The 21,358-nt window shown below is 43.9% G+C and overlaps 1 protein-coding gene across 1 annotated transcript in view; it reads left to right on the top strand.

Moving 5' to 3' along the window:
- Positions 1-21,358, top strand: part of LOC142296297 (AT-rich interactive domain-containing protein 4B-like) — a 430,400-nt gene that overhangs the window by 282,947 nt on the left and 126,095 nt on the right. Inside the window, exons 12-14 of the mRNA XM_075339708.1 lie at positions 113-185; positions 14,348-14,442; positions 14,607-14,704. Of these exons, the coding sequence (XP_075195823.1) occupies positions 113-185; positions 14,348-14,442; positions 14,607-14,704 (266 nt within the window). The remainder of the gene's footprint in view (positions 1-112; positions 186-14,347; positions 14,443-14,606; positions 14,705-21,358) is intronic.

Genomic DNA, 21,358 nt, shown 5'->3' with positions numbered 1-21,358 from the left:
ATTGTTGCAGATTATGTTGGTGCTATAAGAAGCAGGATATATTTTTCAATATATATATATATATATATATATATATATATATATTTATATTTATATTTATTTTTTTTAATAGGATGAAGTGGAACCATTTCCTGATGAAAATGACAACTTTTTACAGCAACTTTACAAATTTATGGAAGACAGAGGTGAGAGTCTTTTGTAGTCTTTGGTGTTTGAGCCATCCATGCTTTGATCAATGATAATAACTACATGAACAGTATAAAAAAAAGGTAATTGTAAAATGAAAAGCCAAGCAATTCCATTATTAGTAAATGTCTTTATTAGCACTGACAATTTATTATAGAAAAATCTTTGCCTGCTCAAATACAGATACATCTTTAGTATGGTTGAAAAAAGATATGTCCATTAAATTCATCCAAGGATTGGGAAAGAATGTGAGTAAAGGAAAGGGGTAAGGGTTAACATTAGAACACTGGGGCATACTGACGATACTGTTTCATTCTTAGACAATGCAAACTTAGAGTAGACAGCATTCAATTGTGCCAAATATATCACAGTGGGCCATGTTGTTTGGCAGATCTGGCTCATTTTTAGGCTTTCTAGTCTAAGTTTACACCACCTGTATGTTAGCTTGGTTTGTGCTCAGAAATTTTAATCTTGGCACATCTTTGGAACATGGTGTTGTATGACAGTCCACACGTTTTGATAATCTACACCTTTTTCATTGAAGTCACTCCTCTTGTCGAACAAAGATTAGAAAGTGTCTAAAGCACATAATAAATATGGTGCAGTAATTAAAGACAGGTTTTGTGTGGATATTGTGCCTGTTAAGGGCTTATTCAGACATGTCATTTTTCTCGTATGCCCAAAAACTGACTGATCTTCATCAGTGTTTTGGATTAGAGTTTTTTCATTGCTTGATCACCGTGAACGTTTTTACCGTCAGAGATCCATCAGGTTCTTTGTTGAATCATTAAATGTTTGTCAAGCTTCTATCAAACAAACATGAAGATCACAAACGAGTGGCACGGTGTGGTCCAAATTTTTCACAAACTTGTAGTTATGCTTTGTCGAGTTGGGTTCAAGACTCAGATCAAAATCATATATGTTTTTGTATTTTGGTCTGAAGATATATATGGATATATGAACCATAGCCATAAACTTCTGTCCATGAAACACTGAGATCTTGTATGTGAAAAATGGAATCCTAAATGAGCCCCTAGCTTGTTTAATCTCATGTTTTTTTCCTTTTACTGATCTAGAGCAGTGCTTCTCAAACTGTGAGGCATCACCTATTTGTTGAAGCTCAGCCGAGAAGGTCAAATTCACAGAAGTGGTTGTAAACAGCAAAATAGCAAAGTTCCTTTTATGGCAGCATTTTCTGGTTTTGCAATGTCACTGACTAATTTTGTTATTATTTTAATGTAATATAGAGTACCGGAGACCGATAAAAATTAATTGAGATATTTTTAATTTTATCATGGACTTTCACTACATAAGGCGAAGATCAAAAATAAAATACAACATGCCCTGATTCTGCAGGGATGCAGATCCTTTTCTTGTCTAAGGGAACCAATCTTAAAGGGTGCTTTACAGGCTGCGACATCGCTGCCGATATATCGTCGCGGTCACGTCGTTAGTAACGCACATCCGGCGCTGGTAGCTACATCGCAGCATGTGACACCAATGAGCGACGATCAACGATCGCAAAATCGGTCAAATACGGTGATCGTTTCCTTAATACTGCTGCTGCCACAGGTACGATGTTGTTCGTTGTTCCTGCGGCATCACACATCGCTATGTGTGACACCGCGGGAACGACGAACATGTCCTTACCTGCGTCCACCGGCAATGCGGAAGGAAGGAGATGGGCGGGATGTTATGTCCCGCTCATCTCCGCCCCTCCGCTTCTATTGGCCAGCCGCTGGTTGACGCTGCAGTGACGTTGCTATGACGCCGGACGCACCTCCCCCTTGAGGGAGGGATTGTTCGGCGGTCACAGCGTCGTCGCTGACAAGGTATGTGCGTGTGACGCTGCCGTAGCGATAATGTTCTCTATGGCAGCGAGCACTAAATGTCGCACGAATGACGGGGGCGGGTGCTATCGCGCTCCACATCGCTAGCAGTCGCTAGCGATGTCGCAGAGTGTAAAGCAACCTTAAGGGTAGCAGTAAAATCTAAGGGAGTAGAACCATGTGAGAAATTTTTGGCATTTTGAAAGTATGTACTATAAATATCTGATAGTTGGTGGTTTTACTTCCAGGACTCTGACCTATTGGGAGAAAGTATGTCTCTCTGTAAAGAAAGAGACCATGCCTTATGGTTTGTCCTATATAGATTGTGTGTGCTGCTAAATCTCACATAACGTACAAGGATAACCATGTACTGTGCTGACCATAAATGAGAACACCTCCTTTGAAAATTAAGATTTTAAGTAATATCTCACTGAGCACAAGAACAATTGCTAAAATGTTGACAAGTCTAAGTTTAGTAGAATATTGAAAGTGAAGTGAATAATAGACCCTTCAATATAAAAATCTACAGTTTTACTCAAAATGTTTCATGCACAAATTAATAAAACCCACATCAAAAACTACTGTCATATTCCAGGCCGGTATCCGCCCCTGTTGCTTTACTTAGCTCCAGCCTGGTCATGTCAGGGGTTAATTCCTCTCTGCCTCACTCTGATTTCCAGGACACTATATCCTGGTGGTGCACCTCCGGTTCAGCGCCAGTGAACGTTTATGCTCTGCAGCGTATATATTACTGGCTCTAGTGAGTTTCCCAATCTGTCCTGCTTCCCTGCTGGAAGATGCCTGCCTGGAGCCACGGTCTCAGGATCAGTGAAACAGGTGAATAGAGGTAACCGCCCACAAAGCAGGAACCTGGACCCCACAATCCTTTAACCCCTATACAGAGATTGGAATTAAGACAGGGCCCAGGTGATCGCTGTCTGCGGAAGATTGCAGTCCTGAGAAGAGCAGTAACCCGGCAGGGTCAAATCTAGAAGGTAGAACAGGGACAAAAATCGTCAGGCGGGAGAGTGGTCAGATATCAAGCTAAGGGTCAAAACCGGAACTAGCAGCGAAGTACAGAAATGGCAGGCAGAAGAGTGGTCGGGTAAACAAGCTTAGGGTCAAAACCGGAGTGTTACGGTTGCTGCGAGCACTGGAGACTAAGTCCAGATTTCTTGCTACTGCACATGTGCGAGCACTGGAGACTAAGTCCAGATTTCTTGCTACTGCACATGTGCGAGCGCTGGAGACTAAGTCCAGATTTCTTGCTACTGCACATGTGCGAGCGCTGGAGACTAAGTCCAGATTTCTTGCTACTGCACATGTGCGAGCGCCGGAGACTAAGTCCAATCTTGGAGCCATTGCACATGTGCGGGTGACATCATCGCTGACACGAGGTCACATGTCTCTGACACCTTCTATGCCGATTGGTCGCTGGTCATGTGCTTGTGACGTCTTGCTCGGTGATAGGCCAGCATGACGTCACTCCTGTCGTTCTGGCAGCGGATTGGCTCTGGTGTCCTCCATCTTGGATGAGGCACAGAGTCTATATAAGACCCTGACACACGCCGCATGGTGCTCAGTCCTCTTGGTTCATGCATATGAGTAGACGCTCTGTGCGCGTTCCTCTAGGCATTCCTCTGTCTATGCTAGGTGAGCGCTACCGGCAGGGTAGCGTTCTTATACCTTACAGCTTCGGCTGCTGTCCGTATCCTTACCTCTTAGGGGAGCGGACATAGGCAGGTGCCTGAGGCACATGGTCTGGCTGGGCCTTGTGATTCTACTCGTAGGTGGACGTTGCCGTTAGGGTAACGTTCCTTATACTGCGTCTGGCAGTTGTTCGTATCCTCGCACACTAGGGGAGCGAACAGAGGTAGGAGCTTTGTGCGGCTTACGCTGCTGTTCGTCTCTTTTGCACCACTAGAAGAGCGGACCTAGGCAGGTGCCATATCTAGTGGTTCGTGTCCTCGCACACTAGTGGAGCGAACGCAGGTAGGAGCTTTGTGCGGCTTAAGCTGCTGTTCGTCTCTTTTGCACCACTAGAAGAGCGGACCTAGGTAGGTGCCATTTCGCACACATTGCCTTTGTCTCTGTGATTATTAACAGAGATCATTCCACACACCCTCCAAGTAAGGGAGGAATTGCTTTACTTACTTATTATATCCTTCTGTGAGTTAACAGAGGTATTGCACTCTGCCATAGTCTGCAGCAAAGTCTTTGCACGGTGGACCCTGACTGTCTGATACTCCTTTCGGTTATTATCAGACAGCCCCCCGTAACACGGAGCTAGCAGCAAAGTACAGGAACGACAGGCAGAAGAGTGGTCAGGTAGTCAAGCTAAGGTCAATATATCGGAATACAAACAAACAGCAAGGCACAAGAGACTAGCAGGGATTTATAGGACTTGCACCTGCCAACAGAAGGGATAAAGCATAAGAGGGGGGGGGTGCCTTCCCATTGGCCCCAGCTGAAAGGTAGCTACTCAACTGGAAGGCACACACAACCACAGTTAACCAGTGGTACTGCAGGTTCTAGTGAAACCCAGCCTAATAGATGAGCGGAGTTGCTCCCCCGTCCCCAGTGCCGCCCACAGCTGATTGAAGCAGAAGTCGACTCCGGTGGAGACGTGACACTGCTACCTGGTTCTGACCCGTACCCTACTCAGTTCATCTATCTGTGTCTATACCTATGCTATTGACGAGATCTCCTGCTGCTGACCCGGTATTCTGACTACTCTATTGCCCTCTGGTGGTTTACCTGCTAACTGCACTCTGAAGTTACATTGCTTGTAACTTCAGCATCTCCTAGTGCAGTGTGAGATTATCACTGACCATACGTTTTCTGGCTCTATGGACCTGTTACGTACCCTTGCTGCTCAGATGTCAAATCTGACTCCGATGATGCAGGATTTGTCAGTTGAGCATAGGGCCCTGATCACTTCCCATAATCAACTCCAGGGGGAGCTTATGGCTGCTGTTGGAGCCTTTCAGGGTTCCATGGCACAGGCGGCCATTATGTTGCCTGATCCTATTGATACCTCTTTACACTCTCCTGAACCCACGGTCAGGCTTTCTAATACATTCTCTGGGTAGAAGGAGAAGTTTCATACCTTTAGGGAGAGTTGTAAATTACTTTTTCTCTTATACCCCAACCCTCTGGGGATGGGAGGGTCCTCAGACTTGGGCCTTCTCATTACCCCCAACAGTCTCTCAACATACATCTGTTGATAGGTTTCTTGAAACTCTAGGACTGATTTATGACAAACCAGACCGGTACACGGTGTCTGAGGACACGATCATGGGTCTCTCCCAAGGTTGACACACTGCTGAATTGTATTGCTTAGAGTTCAGACAGTGGTTCACCGAGGTGTCCTGGAATGATTCTGGAATGGAGGTTATGTTTCTATTGTGGAGGACCGGGACATTGGAGGAAGGACTGCCCCACTTGCCCTTCGACCAACAAGCCGTCAGTAAACACCTAAGTCTGGGTGTTGGTTGAGGAGGTTACCCAGATGCTCAGGTACCCTTTTCCTCATTTCAAAAGATTCTGTTGGAGGTGGAACTTTGTATGAGAGAGCGTTCCAATCTCTGCTTTTGTAAACTGTGGATCCTTCATGAACTTCATTAACTCTAGTCTGGTGTCTAAAGCTAAGATAGGGACAGTTAGGCTAGAGACTCCTGTTCACATTATTGCTATTGATAAGACACCGTTGTCACATGTGGTTAAATTTATCTCTGAAGACTTTCTCATCAAAGTGGGTTCCCTTCATCAAGAACGTATTTCATGTCATATTATGGATAACCTGCCGGTATTGGGCTTCCTCTGGTTACAGATACATAACCCTGTTATTGATTGGAATCTCATGATATTGTTAAATGGGGCCCTAACTATTCTAATGGCTGTCTTTTTACTGTTCAAGTGTCTTCCACTAATCTGGAGGGTATTCCGGAGTACCTAAAGGATTTTGGAGACGTGTTTTCGGAAAAAAAGGCTGAGGCTTTGCCTCCACATTGCCTTTACAATTGTACTGTTAATCTGATTCCGGGTGCTAAATTGCCAAGGCCCATTTGTACAATCTTTCTGGCCCAGAACGCACTGCCATGAAAAATTATATCTCTGATTATATCTCTCTGTCTCGCCTGTTGCTGCTGGGTTCTTTTTTGTTAAGAAAAAAGATGGTGGCCTACGCCCATGCCTTGATTTTCGTGAACTGAATAAAATTACGGTGAGAAATACCTATTCCCTTCCACTCATCCCGGATCTTTATAATCAGTTATCTGGAGCGAAATGGTTCTCTGAGTCGGATCTCTGGGGAGCCTATAACTTCATTCGTATCCATTAAGGGGATGAGTGGAAAACCTCTCACCTCAGACTGGGTCATGCATTTTGGTCTTACTAACGCGCCTGCGGTATTTCAGAAGTTCATGAATAATGTGTTTTCTGATTTCATTGGTTGTTTTATTGTTGTATACTTGGATGATATTCTCATTTTTTTCATCCAACAAAGAGTCTCACATTGGTCATACACGTGTGGTATTTAGTAGGTTATGGGAGAATGCCCTGTTTGCAAAACCTGAGAAATGTACTTTTTGTGTCCAAGAAATTTTCTTTCTCGGGTTTATTTTATCTGCTAATGGGTTTTGTATGGATCCCGGAAAAGTACAAACTATTGTTAATTGGGTACAACCCAGAGACCTCAGGGGCCTGCAGCGTTTTATGAGTATTGCCAATTATTACAGAAAATTTATCAGGGTTTTTTTCAGATGGTCAAGCCACTCACTGATCTCACCCATAAGGGGGCTGATCTTAAAGGTTGGTCATCTCTGGTGGTAGAAGCATTTAGGACGTTAAAAAAATGTTTTATGACCGCTCCAGTGCTGTTTCAGACCAATCTCTGTGAACCAGTGGGTGCAGTGCTTTCCCAGGGACTTGATACTTTAACCAATTTAAGACCGTGTTCATTTTACTCCAAAATGTTTTCTTCTATGGAGAAAAATTATGGTGTGGGAAATCGTGAGTTGTTGGCCATAAAATTGGCTTTTGAAGAATGGAGGCACTTTTTGGAGGGGGCTATTCATCGGATCACAGAACCATAAGATCACGGACCATAAGAACCTATCTTAGTCTCCTAAACCTGTAACTCCTAGACAGGCTAGGTGGTCATTTTTTCACATTTCCATTTTTCCATCACTTTTAGGCCCAGTTCCAAGAACGTGAAGGCCATGTCTTGTCTCGCAGCCTGGATCCAATATCACCTTCCGAACTTCCTTCCTCCGTTCTTCCTCATGGGGTGGTTGTTGCTGGGTTATCCTCTGGATTAGAGGCTGAGATCCATGGTGCCCAGTCACTTGCTCCTGCTTCATTACCCGATACCAAGCCTTTTGTTCCTGTTCAGTTTAGGTTAAGGGTTCTCCAGGAATTCCACGACTCTGCGCTTAGTGGTCATACAGGTGTCTCGGCCACTCATAAAGCCATTGCCAGGTTATTTTGGTGGCCCTCCATGGACTCTGATGTTGCCGTGTTTGTGTCTCCTTGTGATACATGTGCACGTGCTAAAGTCTCCCATAACAGGCCAGCAGGGGAATTGGTACTGTTGCCAATTCCGGATAGACGCTGGACTCATTTTTCCATGGATTTTATCACCGACTTACCTATTTCCCATGGCAAGACTGTTGTTTTAGTTGTGGTGAACAGATTTAGCAAACAGGCGCACTTTGTTCCCTTGGCAGGACTACCTAATGCAGACACACTGTCTAAATTGTTTATCGAACATGTTGTGCGGCTGCATGGCGTTCTTATGAACATTATGTCTGACAGAGGGGTGCAGTTCGTCTCTAAATTTTGGAGGGCATTTTGCAAGAGATTGGGTATCGGTTAGCCTTCTCTTCTTCCTACCTTCCTGAGACCAACGGGCAAATGGAGAGAACCAATCAGTCACTATACCAGATCTGGCTTCATCTCAGCAGGATGATTGGTGTTATTCATTGCCAGTGTCCGAATGTGCTGTTAATAACCGGGTCAACCAGTCCACTGGCACAACCCCATTTTTATGTAATTACAGTTACCACCCCCATTTTGGTGAATTTTCCTGACTGCATTCTGGGTGCCTGGGGGCTGATTCAGGGTTTCAACGGTTGGGGGAGGTTTAGAGGGAGGTACAGAGGAACATTGAGGTGACCCAAAGTACACAGAAGCGCTTTGCTTATAAGGGATGATCTGTAGGACCTAATTTCCAAGTGGGAGACAAAGTGTGGTTGTCTACCAAAAACATGTGTCTGAGACTTCCCTCCACTAAGCTGGGTGTCAAGTTTATTGGTCTGTACGAGTTCTTCGAGGTTATCAATCAAACCTGTGATCTTTCGTCTGTGCTTGGCACAGTCATTTCGCATGCCCAATGTGTTTCATAAGTCTCTTCTCAAATCGTTTGTTCCCTCCCCTGCTGGGTCTCCACCTCCTCTTCCTCCTGTTTCTGTTGATGGTCAGACAGAATATGAGGTTGAGCACATTGTCGACTCTCAAAGGGTCCGCAGCTATCTTCAGTACTTAGTACATTGGAGGGGTTATGGACCAGAGGATCTTTCTTGGGTCCTGGAGTGATCAGTCCATGCCAATCAACCGGTTCGTGCCTTTCATAGAAAGTTTCCTGGGAAACCTGGGGGTCCAGTGGTTCCCCCTTGAGAAGGGGGTACTGTCATGATCCAGTCCGGTATCTGCCGCTGTGGCTTCACCCAGCTCTGGCCTGGTCATGTCAGGGGTTTATTCCTCCCTGCCTCACTCTGATTTCTAGGACAATATATCCTGGTGCTGCACCTCCGGTTCAGCGCCAGTGATATTTTATGCTCTGCAGCGTGTATTACTGGCTCTGGTGAGTTTCCCAATCTGTCCTGCTACCTGGTTCTGACCTGTACCCTCCTCCGTTCGTCCGTTTGTCCCTGACTACCCGCTCCTGTCTATTATGTATCCCTTCCCTGTCTGTCTTATCCCAGTCCTGACCTACTTTGTCCTACTCCCTTGTTTGTACTTGGACTTCCCAGCATCTTACCTGTATCCACGTTCCTGACTCCAAACATTATCTCTCCCTTCGGCTGTATCTGTGACTTCTCGGCTTCTGACCCTCGGCTATTACCTGACCACGATTTGTCTATCCCTATCCTATTGACGAGATCTCCTGCTGCTGACACGTTTTTCTGACTACTCTATTACCCTCTCGTGGTTTACCTGCTAACTGCACTCTGAAGTTACATTATTTGTAACTTCAGGGTCTCCTACTGCAGCGTGACACTACTACATTTAGTAATTCGTGATTTTTAAGGACATCACTTATTCATGGAATGAACAAGTTGGTGACATATTGCAATATCTGGTTTGGTTTTTTTTTCATTTCTTCTAGAGCGACCTCTTTCAGGGCATGGATGCTAGATGGAGAGTGATGCTCAACTTGTCTCTTTAAAATTCCCCATAGGTGTTCAGTTGGGTTCAGATCAGGAAACATACTTTGCCTCTTGAATCACTTTCACCCTGTTCTTCTTCAGAAATGTAAAAGTAATCTAAGATGTACTAAGATGTGTGTTTTGACTATTGTCATGTTGTAAAGTGTATGTCTACCAAGGGCACGGAATGGTGGTAGCATCTCTTCTTTCAATATAGAGCAGAACATCTGTGAATTCATGGTATCCATCAATGAAATGAAGCTCCTACCTGTAGCGCTCATATAACCCCATATGAGGACACTACCACCATCAGGTTTCACTGTAGGCACAATGCATTTTACTATTTACCAGAAACACTCATTCCAGTTCAGCTGTCTACTTTAGCTAACTGTAGTGAATTTTCATGTACATTTTCTTCAGCACTTCTCATCAGCAGATGCTTCTACTTAGAAGATAACTTCCATGATTGACTTGCACTCCTCTGTGAGATGATTGTAGTTCCATCTCTATTCAATTTTTGTATTACTTTTGCTGCAGTATTCTGACTGATAAGTAACGTTTTGCTGATCTTCATGTAGCATTCACCTTTCTTGGGTAAAGAGATTATTTTCTTTCTCGGATCTTGTGACATTTCTCTTCCATGTGGTGCCATTATTGACAGCATGAAATGAATGAATAATTAGACTGCATCCTCAGTAATTTTGCACTTTGCAATTAAGACTTGCATTGAGGTGTACTCATTTTTTCAACATGGTCTTGAATGAATGTGTTAGGAAAATTACTTGAGTAAGTGTGCAAAATAGCAAATCCTGTTTAAAATCAATGGCCACATTTGTGGGAGTATTTTGCAATTTTGTATATCATAGAAAATGTTTATTCTGAAAGGAAGCTAAAGGTTTTCTGACAAATCTGTGGGGGTGTACTCATTTATGGTGAGCACTGGATATACACAGATACCAACCTACTTTATCTGTCCCCTACTGCAGTGCATTACAGGGGTCAGGAGACCCCATTCTGCTTATATGCTGGGATCCCAGAAATGGCCACAAAGTGCACCATTAGTTGTCGCCAATCTCTGTTGCCATTCAATGCACCACCACTCGTCTCTTTGACGTGGAAAAATGACATGTGCGTGACCAGAGGGCTCCATAGAATGGCATTTTAGGCGGAACATAGGGCACTCCCTAGGTAGACAATTTCACAGATTCACAACTCATATAGTGAAAAAAAAGCTTTTTGAATTTTGGGTCTGAGCCTTTCTCCCATTAGGCCATGTGCGCACTAGAAATTGACTTTTTCTTAAGGAAAATCCAGACCCTCTTAAAAAATCCTACACCTGCGTTAAAAAAACGCATCAAGACCGCAACGAAATCCGCATGCGGTTTTGTGCTGATTTGCCGCGGATTTTCCGCAGGTTGATCCCTGCGGATTTTTACCATTATCTATGGCAAAAAACGTAGGTACCTGCGGAAAAGAAGTGACATGCACATTAATTCCGCAGCAGAAAATCCACGGGTAAATCCGCAGGTACAAAGAGACGCAGTGTGCGCACAGCATTTTTTTTATACCATAGGTCAGGGGTCTCAAACACGCGGGCCGCATGCGGCCCCTCAGGGTAGTTCGTGCGGCCCCCAGGCCCGTGCCCCTGTTCACTATCGCGGCAGGGGCCGCAGCCACTGTGTGCACTGTATGTCAGATGAATGTGTTGCTGGCGCTGCGCTCTCGCGCCGGCAACACAATCATCTAACATAAATCACTGACAGTGTCTGCGGCCCCTGCAGCTGCCGCATTAGTGAACAGGGGCACAGGCCTGGGGGCCGCACGGAGCAGAGATGAGGCAGCGGAGGGAGCGCGGGACAGGTGAGGAGAATGCTTTGTGTGTGTGTGTGTGTTGGACGTTAACCCCTTAGCAACCTATGATGTACAGGGTACGTTATGGCTCCCTGGTACTTAAGGACCCATGCCGTACCCAGTACGTCATGGCGAAATCGCAGCCCCGGAGGCTGCGATTGCTGCAAATACCTTCGATTCGGGGAGGAGGGGACCTCAGGAGGGGTGGTGTCTCCTCCCCGGACCTACGGAGGCTGTGATTGGCTGACGAACGCCGCTCAGCCAATCACAACCACTAATGTTTCAGCCATTGAAAATCGCTGAAACATTGAAATCCAGCCAAGATCAGTGCAGCTGTAGCCCTGATCATTGGCTGGAGCTGGGTGACCTGTGTTTCACCTGCCCCCAGCTCTGATTGGAGAGACCGGCCTTGTGACCGATCTCTCCAATCACTGTGGATCTGGGGCCGCAGACCACTCGCCTCAGCTTCACTCCAGCGTCTGTGACTCTGTGGAAGGTGAGGAGAGCTGCTGACCCATTACTATAGGATGGGGACAAAGTGCGCACATTACTATGAGATGGGGATAAGGCTGGGGACATTATAGGATTGGGACATTACAAGGTTGGGCACAATACTATTGGATGGGGACATTATTACTATAGTATGGGGACAGTACTATAGGATAGGGACTAGGATGGGCACATGACTATAGAATGGGGACAAGGCTGGGGACATTACTATAGGATAGGGACTAGGATGGGCACAGTACTATAGGAAGGAGACAAGGTGAGCACAGTACTATAGGATGGGGACTAGGATGGGCACAGTACTATAGGATGGGGACATTACTACAGGATCGGGACAAGGTGGGCACATTACTGTAGGATAGGGACATTACTACAAGGGGACAAGGATGGGAAACATTACTATAGAATAGGGATAATGCTGGGGACATTACTATAGGGTGGGGACAAGGTTGGCACATTACTAAAGGATGGGCACATTACTATAGAATGGGGACATTGCTATAGGATGGGGACCTTGCTACAAGGGGACAAGGATGGGGAACATTACTATAAGATGGGGGACAAGGATGGACACATTACTATAGATTGGGGACATTACTATAGGATGGGGACAAGGATGAACACATTACTACAAAATGGGGACAAGGATGGGAAACATTAGGATGGGGATAAAGATGAGCACATTACTGTGGGATGGGGACTAGGATGGGGCATAATACTACAAGGGGACAAGGATGAGCACATTACTGTGGGATGGGGCACAATACTACAAGGGGACAAGGATGGCCACGTTACAACAATATGGGGAACATTACTAAAAGATGTTGGTCAAAATTTCTATATGGTGCTAATTGTAAGACTATTAGTTACAAGAAAGGGATAAAATGTAAAAAAAAAAAAATGTTTATATTTAAACAAAGAATGTGCGCGTTTGCTATAATCAACAAGTGAAAATGTTCAAAATCAGTGATCCCAAGGTGTGTAAAAAACAATAAAATATATTATATATGGTACCAATAAAAATGTCACTTTGTCCTGCAAAGAATGCGGCCCCCCAATTTATTTTTTTCCTCTGTGCGGCCCATACACCCAGCCGAGTTTGAGACCCCTGCCATAGGTTTTGCTGGGGAATGACTGCAGAAATGTTAGACACATTTTCTGCAGCAAATCCGCGGCAAATCCACAGTAAAATCCGCGGTAAAATCTGCAGCGTGCGCACATCGCCTAAGTCAGTGACACTAGTCTTCAGAGGGAATTTTATATGTAACAGATTTTCAACATATTTTTCTTTGGGCCATTTATATCCTTGTGTAAGTCAATCAGGTCCCCTTAGATGTCTTTTCTCAAGACTAAATAATAAATGTAATTATTTTAATCTTTTCTAAGACTTGAGATTCTCCATGCCACTTATCAGAATTGTATCTTTCTACCTTTCCATGCGTTCTGTAACCTGGTGCCCACAACTAAACTGATGGGCCACAACAATATTTTATAGAGTTTATGTCCTGTGTTGGAAAAAAATCCCCAGGTCACTACCTCCCCCCCAAAATAGTCTGTATTAGTGATAGCAGATACACAGCTACGTTGACCTTCCCAAATTACAGTACTAAGGCAATGGGCAGGATCTGGGTTCACATAAACTACTACCAGAAAGGCAGAATTTGTCAACATTCATACGTCCATGTCAAATTTTACATCCTTCAGAAACATACTTTTTTATCTTGTCATTCATATTGCATCTGTGATGCATCAAAAACAGGTCAGGAAAGAACAGACGAAGATAGTCTGAACTTTTATCTATCCACTGACAATTGATCATTGAAAAACAGATGGAACAGTTAGGTACAAAGTATGTCTTCCGTGTTTCATGCCCATAGGTATTATTGGTTGAGACTGATCTGCAAAACGAATGAGAATAGGAATTGCTCCGAGTTTCACAAACCAAACATGTAAAACTGATGTTTATATGGATCAATGAAACAATTGGTCAATGTGATGGTCGAGAAAAAAATGCAGAGCACCAGGATGTGTCACATACAGTATTTCAATGAAGCCTAATTGTAAGTGGAGACCAGGCAGAGGTCAGGATGGGCAGCTGAAAGGGTGAATAAATTCAAAGCAAATGACATGTTGCTGGTATTCACTTTAGTGGAAGTTACAGACACCGTGCAGCACATCCTCGTGGCTGAGTCTGTAATGTCAGCCATCGCAGACTGCAACAGAGATGGGATGCCTCTTAAGATTTTTTTGGAGGAGTTTGTTTTGCTTTCTTAGCAATCTTTATTTGTTATGCTATAGCTGTTTTTATTTCTATTTTTCAGATTTTATGGTCTATCTAATTTTCAAAAACTAAAGTTAACTGGCTATTTTTTGTCTATATAGACCATGTGCTTGTTGTACTGGGGTGAGTAATAGTCTTCAAAAAATAACATGTATAAGAGCCCCTTGAAACTGATATGTGGGGGCACATCTGACAAGCCCTGACTGTCAGGGATAACCAGCTTTCTGACACAGGAATGTAAGTTTTCCTTCATTTTCTTCCAGGAACCCCCATTAACAAGAGACCTGTCCTAGGATACCGAAACTTGAATCTCTTTAAGTTATTCCGCCTTGTTCATAAACTTGGAGGATTTAGTAATGTAAGTATTAACCAGTCTGAGTTTTGCTCTATGTTTTATTAATGTGAATGTTTTATAAAAAAAAAATCTGAATTTTTCTTTCATCGCTATGTTTTTATATTTGATTTGTTAAAATCATATATTTTCATGGAGTCTTACTTGTATATTCTACCTTGAATTCAAAGATTGAAAGTGGAGCTGTTTGGAAACAAGTTTATCAAGACCTGGGTATTCCTGTCCTGAATTCTGCCGCTGGCTATAATGTGAAATGTGCGTATAAAAAGTAAGTGTAAGAAAGTGTTTTATTGTACGTGGCGCTCATCAGTGGCCAAGCATTGGTGTGTGTTGAAAAAATGTTTTTAATGTAAAATTAAGTTCAGTGATTTAATAGTCTTTTTATTCTATTTTTATTCAAACTCCGGTGGCTGCCATGTTGTATTTGCAGGTGTGTAACGATATTAACACACTGCAGATACGGCAGCCACAGCACATAGGAGATATTAGTTAGCGTCCGACCCCATCTTCTACACTGTAGCTGCTTCCAGGATGCCAAAACTTTCAACCATGACTGTAGATATGCCAATTAGCATATCATTTGTGCAACCGTCTTTATCAGAACGTTTCAGTCTTTGTGAACTATGTTGCTTATGCAGGCAGTCTGGATAATCATGTTATACATTTATCGGTGTAGTGAATTTTTGTAATTTTTTTAATTTTCAGAGATAATATGCAAGAACAGATGCCACAATTTGTTACTCAATTTGCGCCAAATGCGGTAATACCCCGTATGTCATCAGAAATGACTGTTTACGGACACCACAGGTCTTAGAAGGAAGGAGCGCCGTTTGACTTTTGGAGCACAGATTTTACTGGCATAGTTTATGGGCGCCATGTTGGAAAATATACTCTACTTTGAAATAATGTATGGGCGAATGACTATTTTGGTCCAACTGGTGTTTTTCAGAAAAAAGCAAGCAGTAGATGGTACAGATTGAAAATTATCAAATATGCCGGCTTAGTGGCCAACACACTTTGCCACCTCATCTATTTGGTTTATGAGGATAGTTTCTTCTTTTCGTTTCTATTGTACTTAAAAACTTATATAACAAACCCCTATCACTATTTTTTAATTATTTTCTCCCTCCTCTTCTCTCCACCCAAAAGGATTCTACATTTTCAGTAGCCTCACCTATTTTCACTTAGTACAGGTTTTCGGGATGATTTTACATTTACACACCCCTCTCGCTCACTTATTTGTATGGTCATTCCTGAACAGACTATATCCCTGTAAATAGCTAGCACAGTCATATCTGTCGTTCAGCGATCTATCCATTATCGCCACCATATCATAATTTTTTTACAACATTATTGTATATACCATTACGACAGCCTTATGGAAATGGATGGTGGCAGAAAAGAGTACTTATGATCCGCGGTTTATAAACAACGGCAAGGAAAAAGCCTGTAGCGTCCCCCAGCGTCAGAAACTCTCCGGGGTTTCAGTTACTGGGGGTATCTGAGACCCTGGAGATCATGATTCGGGCTGGTTTTTCCAGCCCCCGATCACGTCATCACCGTTAAACATGGTGTAGCAACAATCACATATAAGAAAATGTAATGGTTGCTGAAAAATACTTTTTCTCACATCTGACATGATCAAAAATGTTCTCCCCTAGTTCCCTCCGGTCACCTGGTGCTGCCACGGTCCCTCCCCCAAGCCCCTCCACGTCTTCAGCTTCAAGAATGGCGACCGCATACTCTATGTGGCCGCCGAGAAGTGTCGCCATTTGGTGATCCGACTTGATCAAACACGTCGGATGGGAGACAAAAACCTCACCCGGTCTCCTCCAGTCCTTGCCCGGTCCACCAGTCCCATCAATGGTCCCCTCCAGCATGTCAAATAGCAGGGTGCATGCATGAAATCATCTACTTCTGTCCCATCTGATGTGATCAAACATGTCAGATGGGTCAGAAGTGTGCTCCCATGGTGCCCTCCCGTTTTCCCCCGGTACCTCAATAAAATTACAGGTTCCCCACGGGCCCCCTTCTTCTCTCCTCCAAAATGGCGCACGCATGCGCAGTGTGTCTACAAAATTTTGCTTCCTCCACATAGTGTTGAGAATGAGACTACAATGGGTCTCTTAAGGTCTGACTGCCGTGTTCAAATTATCTAGAATGTCGTGTGTGCACGCGAGGTAGATAATAATTGAATAGACCAATTATGACTCTCTCTCTCTCACGACTGGCGCCGGAATCTCTACTCTTTATTCTCTTTATTTCCAGACAAAGCCTTTATAGTAAGGGTGTAGACAAAAGTATAGTCCAATCAAGTATCGCAGGTCAGGCTCAGGACGGATAGGAATTTGCATAGTCTCTGCTGGATTGGTCAGTCCAAACTTCATCTGTCTTCCATATGGTATTCATTAGTTGGGCGTTGGACAGGATGCAGCAGACATCTTCAAGTGACATGTGCTGGTATATTGCATTAAGGAAAATCACTGAATATGCAGTATATATATATTTTTTTTATATAATATATATATATATATATATATATATATATATATACACAAGAAATAAAAGCATTCATAAATATGTGTGTTAGACTACATTAACTAAACTACATACCTAAGTCTATGAAATGGCTGATTTAAGTACTTTTGGTTACTCAATTCTTATCCTCAACAGTCCCCCCTAAAGACTTATTTCTGCCATTTCTTCCAATTTAAGTGTTTTATTGGTTTTCATGAAAAAAAGGACAACAAAACGGGTCATGTCATACAGATACATATTGCATAACAACTATGAGAACCAGGACCATGAGGTCCAACAGGTAAAGGAAAGAAGGGGAGAGAGGGGGCTGGAGGGCAATGCACACAGGCGCTATTGTGACAATTATCCACTACAACACCTAGAGAAGCTCCTGGCGCACAGAGTCCCCCTTCCACCCATCTCTCACTCTCCTAAAGGAAACTTACCATAAAAGAAACTCCTAAAAAGAAAGGTCAGAAAGTGGAAAGAGAAAGGGAAGAAGACAGAAAGGGAGAAAGAGTATCGAAAGAGGGTGCCATGGGGCCTTCACCTGCCCGCCATGTTTATGTAAGGAGGTAAAAGGTTCCGATCAAAAAGGGGATTTGGGTCATGTCATGGGTTTGAGCCAGATCCTGCCAAATAAGACTCCCAGTGGGACCATTTTGTGACCACAGACTCTGCATCCCCCCGCGACTGGGCCAGGACCCTCTCCATCCGGTATATTGCATTCACCTCGTCAGTCCACTCTTCCAGGGTTGGAGAGTCTGCCTTCTTCCAGTGACGGGGTATAACCGTCTTGGCCGCCTGTAGGAGGTGTCGCAGAACAGATTTTTTTGTACGCAGCCTGCGGCATAGGGAACATGTAAAGCAGAACTGCCTCAGGGTGTCTAGGCACGGTCACTCCTGAAACCTCTTTGATCGCCTCTAGCACCCCCTCCCAAAAGGACTGCAAGGCTAAGCACGACCACCATATATGCGTCATGGTGCCCCCCTGGCTTCCGCACCTCCAACAATTGTCTGGGGTCTCAGGCCACCACCGATGCAGGAGGGAAGGGACCCGATACCATCGTGATATAACTTTATAACTGGTCTCCTGGGACTTAGTAGCAGTCACCGACTTGTGTGACAAGTGGAAGCATCGCCCCCATTGTTCTCTAGAGAATGTTTGGTTGAGCTCCCCCTCCCATGCTCCGCAAAAGGGGGGGAGATCATCCAAGCCCCCGGAGACCAGCAATTTGTATATAACTGAAATGTTGTGATTCGGGGCAGTCGTTGTTGTACACATGGCCTCATAAGGGGATGGAGAGAGTGCAAGCTCGTGCGTCTGTGTGAGTGATGTAATAAAATGCTGGAGTTGGGCGTATTCGAAATTGTGGCGTAGTTTTTGGGGTTTCTCCCCCAAAATCGTAGAGAGTGGTAGTGTCCGACCCTGTGGGGCAATATGGATGAGCCGAAGAGGCGTCCGTTTAGTTCCTTCCAGGAAGCGAGTGACAGAGGCACCCGGAAGAAAATCCGGACTATCGGTCACCGGCATCAGCGGTCCATATGCACGAATCAGATCGCATTTCCTACCAGGGGCGTGTATGGTGCGCAGAGTCTGCTCGATACTGTACCCCACCACCAGTTTGCGACGGTTCAGCCGTGGCCATGTCCAAGGCAGAGTTGGCGCCGACAGAGAGCATAGATCATGGGCCAGATGCACCCATAGTTTAGACCCCTCATTATGCAACAGGTCCAGGACACGGGCATGGGCCACTGCTAGGTGATACTTTCGGCAGTCCGGCAGTCCCAGCCCTCCCGCGTCCTTTGGTCTGGTCAGAACACTACCTCGTATTCTGGGTCGGCCCTTGGCCCAGACAAACTGGATAAATAGTTGTTGAATTTTGTACCAATATGACGCGGGGATGTGGACGGGTACCGTCTGCAGAAGGTATAATAAGCGAATTTCTGCCATTTCTTAATACTAATGGTGCTGTAATCCCTTAGGAAGAGAGGTAGAGATATCTGTGCGAAAGACCTGCCTAACTGAACGTTGAGGCATGGGCGGAGAGGGGAAAGGGTTTTCTTCACCGGTTTGAGACCAAGGATTCCTAGGCAAGTCCTCACCCTTTGTAGTGGGGCTTTCCCATGTCCCAAGGTTCTTTAAGTCCTCTCTTCTTCCGTTTACTCTAGCAGAGTCGTTTTGTAACTGGGGGAAAGGGTCGTGTTAGTCTTTATGGGCATATCGTCTGTCATACTTAGGTCTTCTGTTTCGAGTAAAGGAAAGGTCCCTCCAAATGTGACTTCAGCTGTTTTGGAAAATATTTTCTTTAAACATGGAATTACACAAACCAGAATGGCTAGTAATATAACTAATACAATACTTATGGCGGTCTCTATCTGGATCAACCCGCCTTTAAATGAAATCGTCCACCCAAAATCGTCTCCCCAGGGGTCGGTTACTCCTGAATTCTTCTTTAATTCTTCAGACAGTGTAGTGAATTTCTTTATAGCTAAAGTGACCTTCCCATCCACTCCAGTGTTATCTGGTATATATGTGCAACAAACATCCCCCACCATTTTACAGACTCCACTTTTCTCTGCGAGGATCATATCTAAGGCCATTCTATTTTGATAAGCCATGACGGAGGTCGGATCTAGTTGTTCTGCTAGTCCCTGTAAGGTGTCTCGTGTATAGTTAACAAAACGTTGCTGATTATAATAGATATAATTAATCCAGTCTACATTTTTATTTACCGTGATTATGGGGATAATGGATTCGAATCCCGCCCTGACTTGGTCTCTAGCTTTATATTTGTCAGGGATCCCCCTGGGCACTCCGATAGCGTCAATGTAAACATGTGGGTCAAAAGAGCATTTCGGTGTATTTCTACCAGTACGGTCATCGTCTGTACTCCGTCAATTCCTTAAGTTGACTTTGATGTGTGCTATAAAGTCCTTTTCTTTGACAGTGTGGTCAACTGGGGCTATGTGTATAGGCATAAGTGCAGAGCATTTTATTTAATATTGACTTCCCTGAAGATTTATTGAAACGCGTCGAAAGCTCTTTATATAATCTGCACCATAGGACAAACCAATGAAGGACGATATGTCTACTAAGAAACATGAAGTCCCAGGTTTGCTATATGGAGAAGCCCGTCTGAAGTAGTGAGACCTTTCCTTTTTTGCAGGATCCATCTAGATGAAGGGTGGTTTCCTAGGCTATAATAATTGATTAAGGTCTGCCTTCTATCACTATCTCCCTAAACCCCCTCCATATTTGAGGTGATTCCTCTGGAGGTGTGGGGTGTTGGTTTATGTGTGGCCATTTGGTCACTACACGTATGGGTGTGAGTTGTGTGTCTTACACATTGGTGCTGGTACCTATGTGGTCGTAACCAGGCACCATTTTGTGTTTTCTTTTAAATCACGTACATTAGTGACCCTGTTCACTTTTAGGATGGTCTTAATAAATGTTAAGTTTTAATTTGTTGTGTCTCTTATGAGATTTTCGTGATTAACCCTTTTGCTATATGATATACCTTTCTATCTGAGGGTCTATATTTGGTATTTGTTGCTATTATATTTGTCTACCCTTTGCCTATCAATGGCGGGCTTCCTTTCCTCTGACCTGGACACCAGGCAGTGGGCAAGTGAGGCCAGAGACGTTTTCCCTGACAGAAACCTGGTTCTGAAAAAATATACTCCAGCTTTGAATGGAGCTTTCAGAGATCTGACCAAAGTCTATAAGGAGAGGATCATTTCATTTCATGGTGGTAGGTGCAGTCCTTAGAGAGTTATCTCAAGGACAGGATAGTACTGAGAAATCTTAGGATAACACTGCAACCAGGCTATAGATATATAAATACAGAATTCACCACCAAATGGGAGAAAGAGGCTACTGACAGCTCATTGAGACTTATGAGGTTGATGTTGGATAACTAGAAAAGGAACCTTACTGTATTGGAGGATTCACTTAAAGAACATATAGAGACTACGAGGAAATTTGCGGGTGAAGCTGACTTTCCCAATAAGGAATTGGTGTTACAAGGGGTTATAGAAAAATTTCAGTATAAATTTAAGGAGAAAAAACATCGCTTTTATATCAGGGATCTACAGGATTTTAAGGATAACAAGGCATGTGTTTTTGCAGGGGGCAGGAATTATAGGCAGAGTGAGACTGATATATCCTCAACGGATGCCGAACTGCCCGATACTGAGGTTAGAGGCGGTGCTTTATTTCAAATCTGTTTTATTGATGAAACTGTTGTCAACATACAAACATATCATTTGTGCAATTACAATACATAAACATCATTTTCTCAATGCCGGGATAACATCCAGAAATTATTACATTACTAAATTTCTTGGAATTCTTCAAATTATCTTTGTGCTATTACCATACCATTGCCATTACCATTGATAA

This window comes from Anomaloglossus baeobatrachus, chromosome 3, assembly GCF_048569485.1.
Source record: "Anomaloglossus baeobatrachus isolate aAnoBae1 chromosome 3, aAnoBae1.hap1, whole genome shotgun sequence".
Classification (NCBI taxonomy): Eukaryota; Metazoa; Chordata; class Amphibia; order Anura; family Aromobatidae; genus Anomaloglossus; species Anomaloglossus baeobatrachus.
The sequence above is the reverse complement of the archived record's forward strand: the minus strand, read 5'-3'. Positions and strand labels throughout refer to the sequence as shown.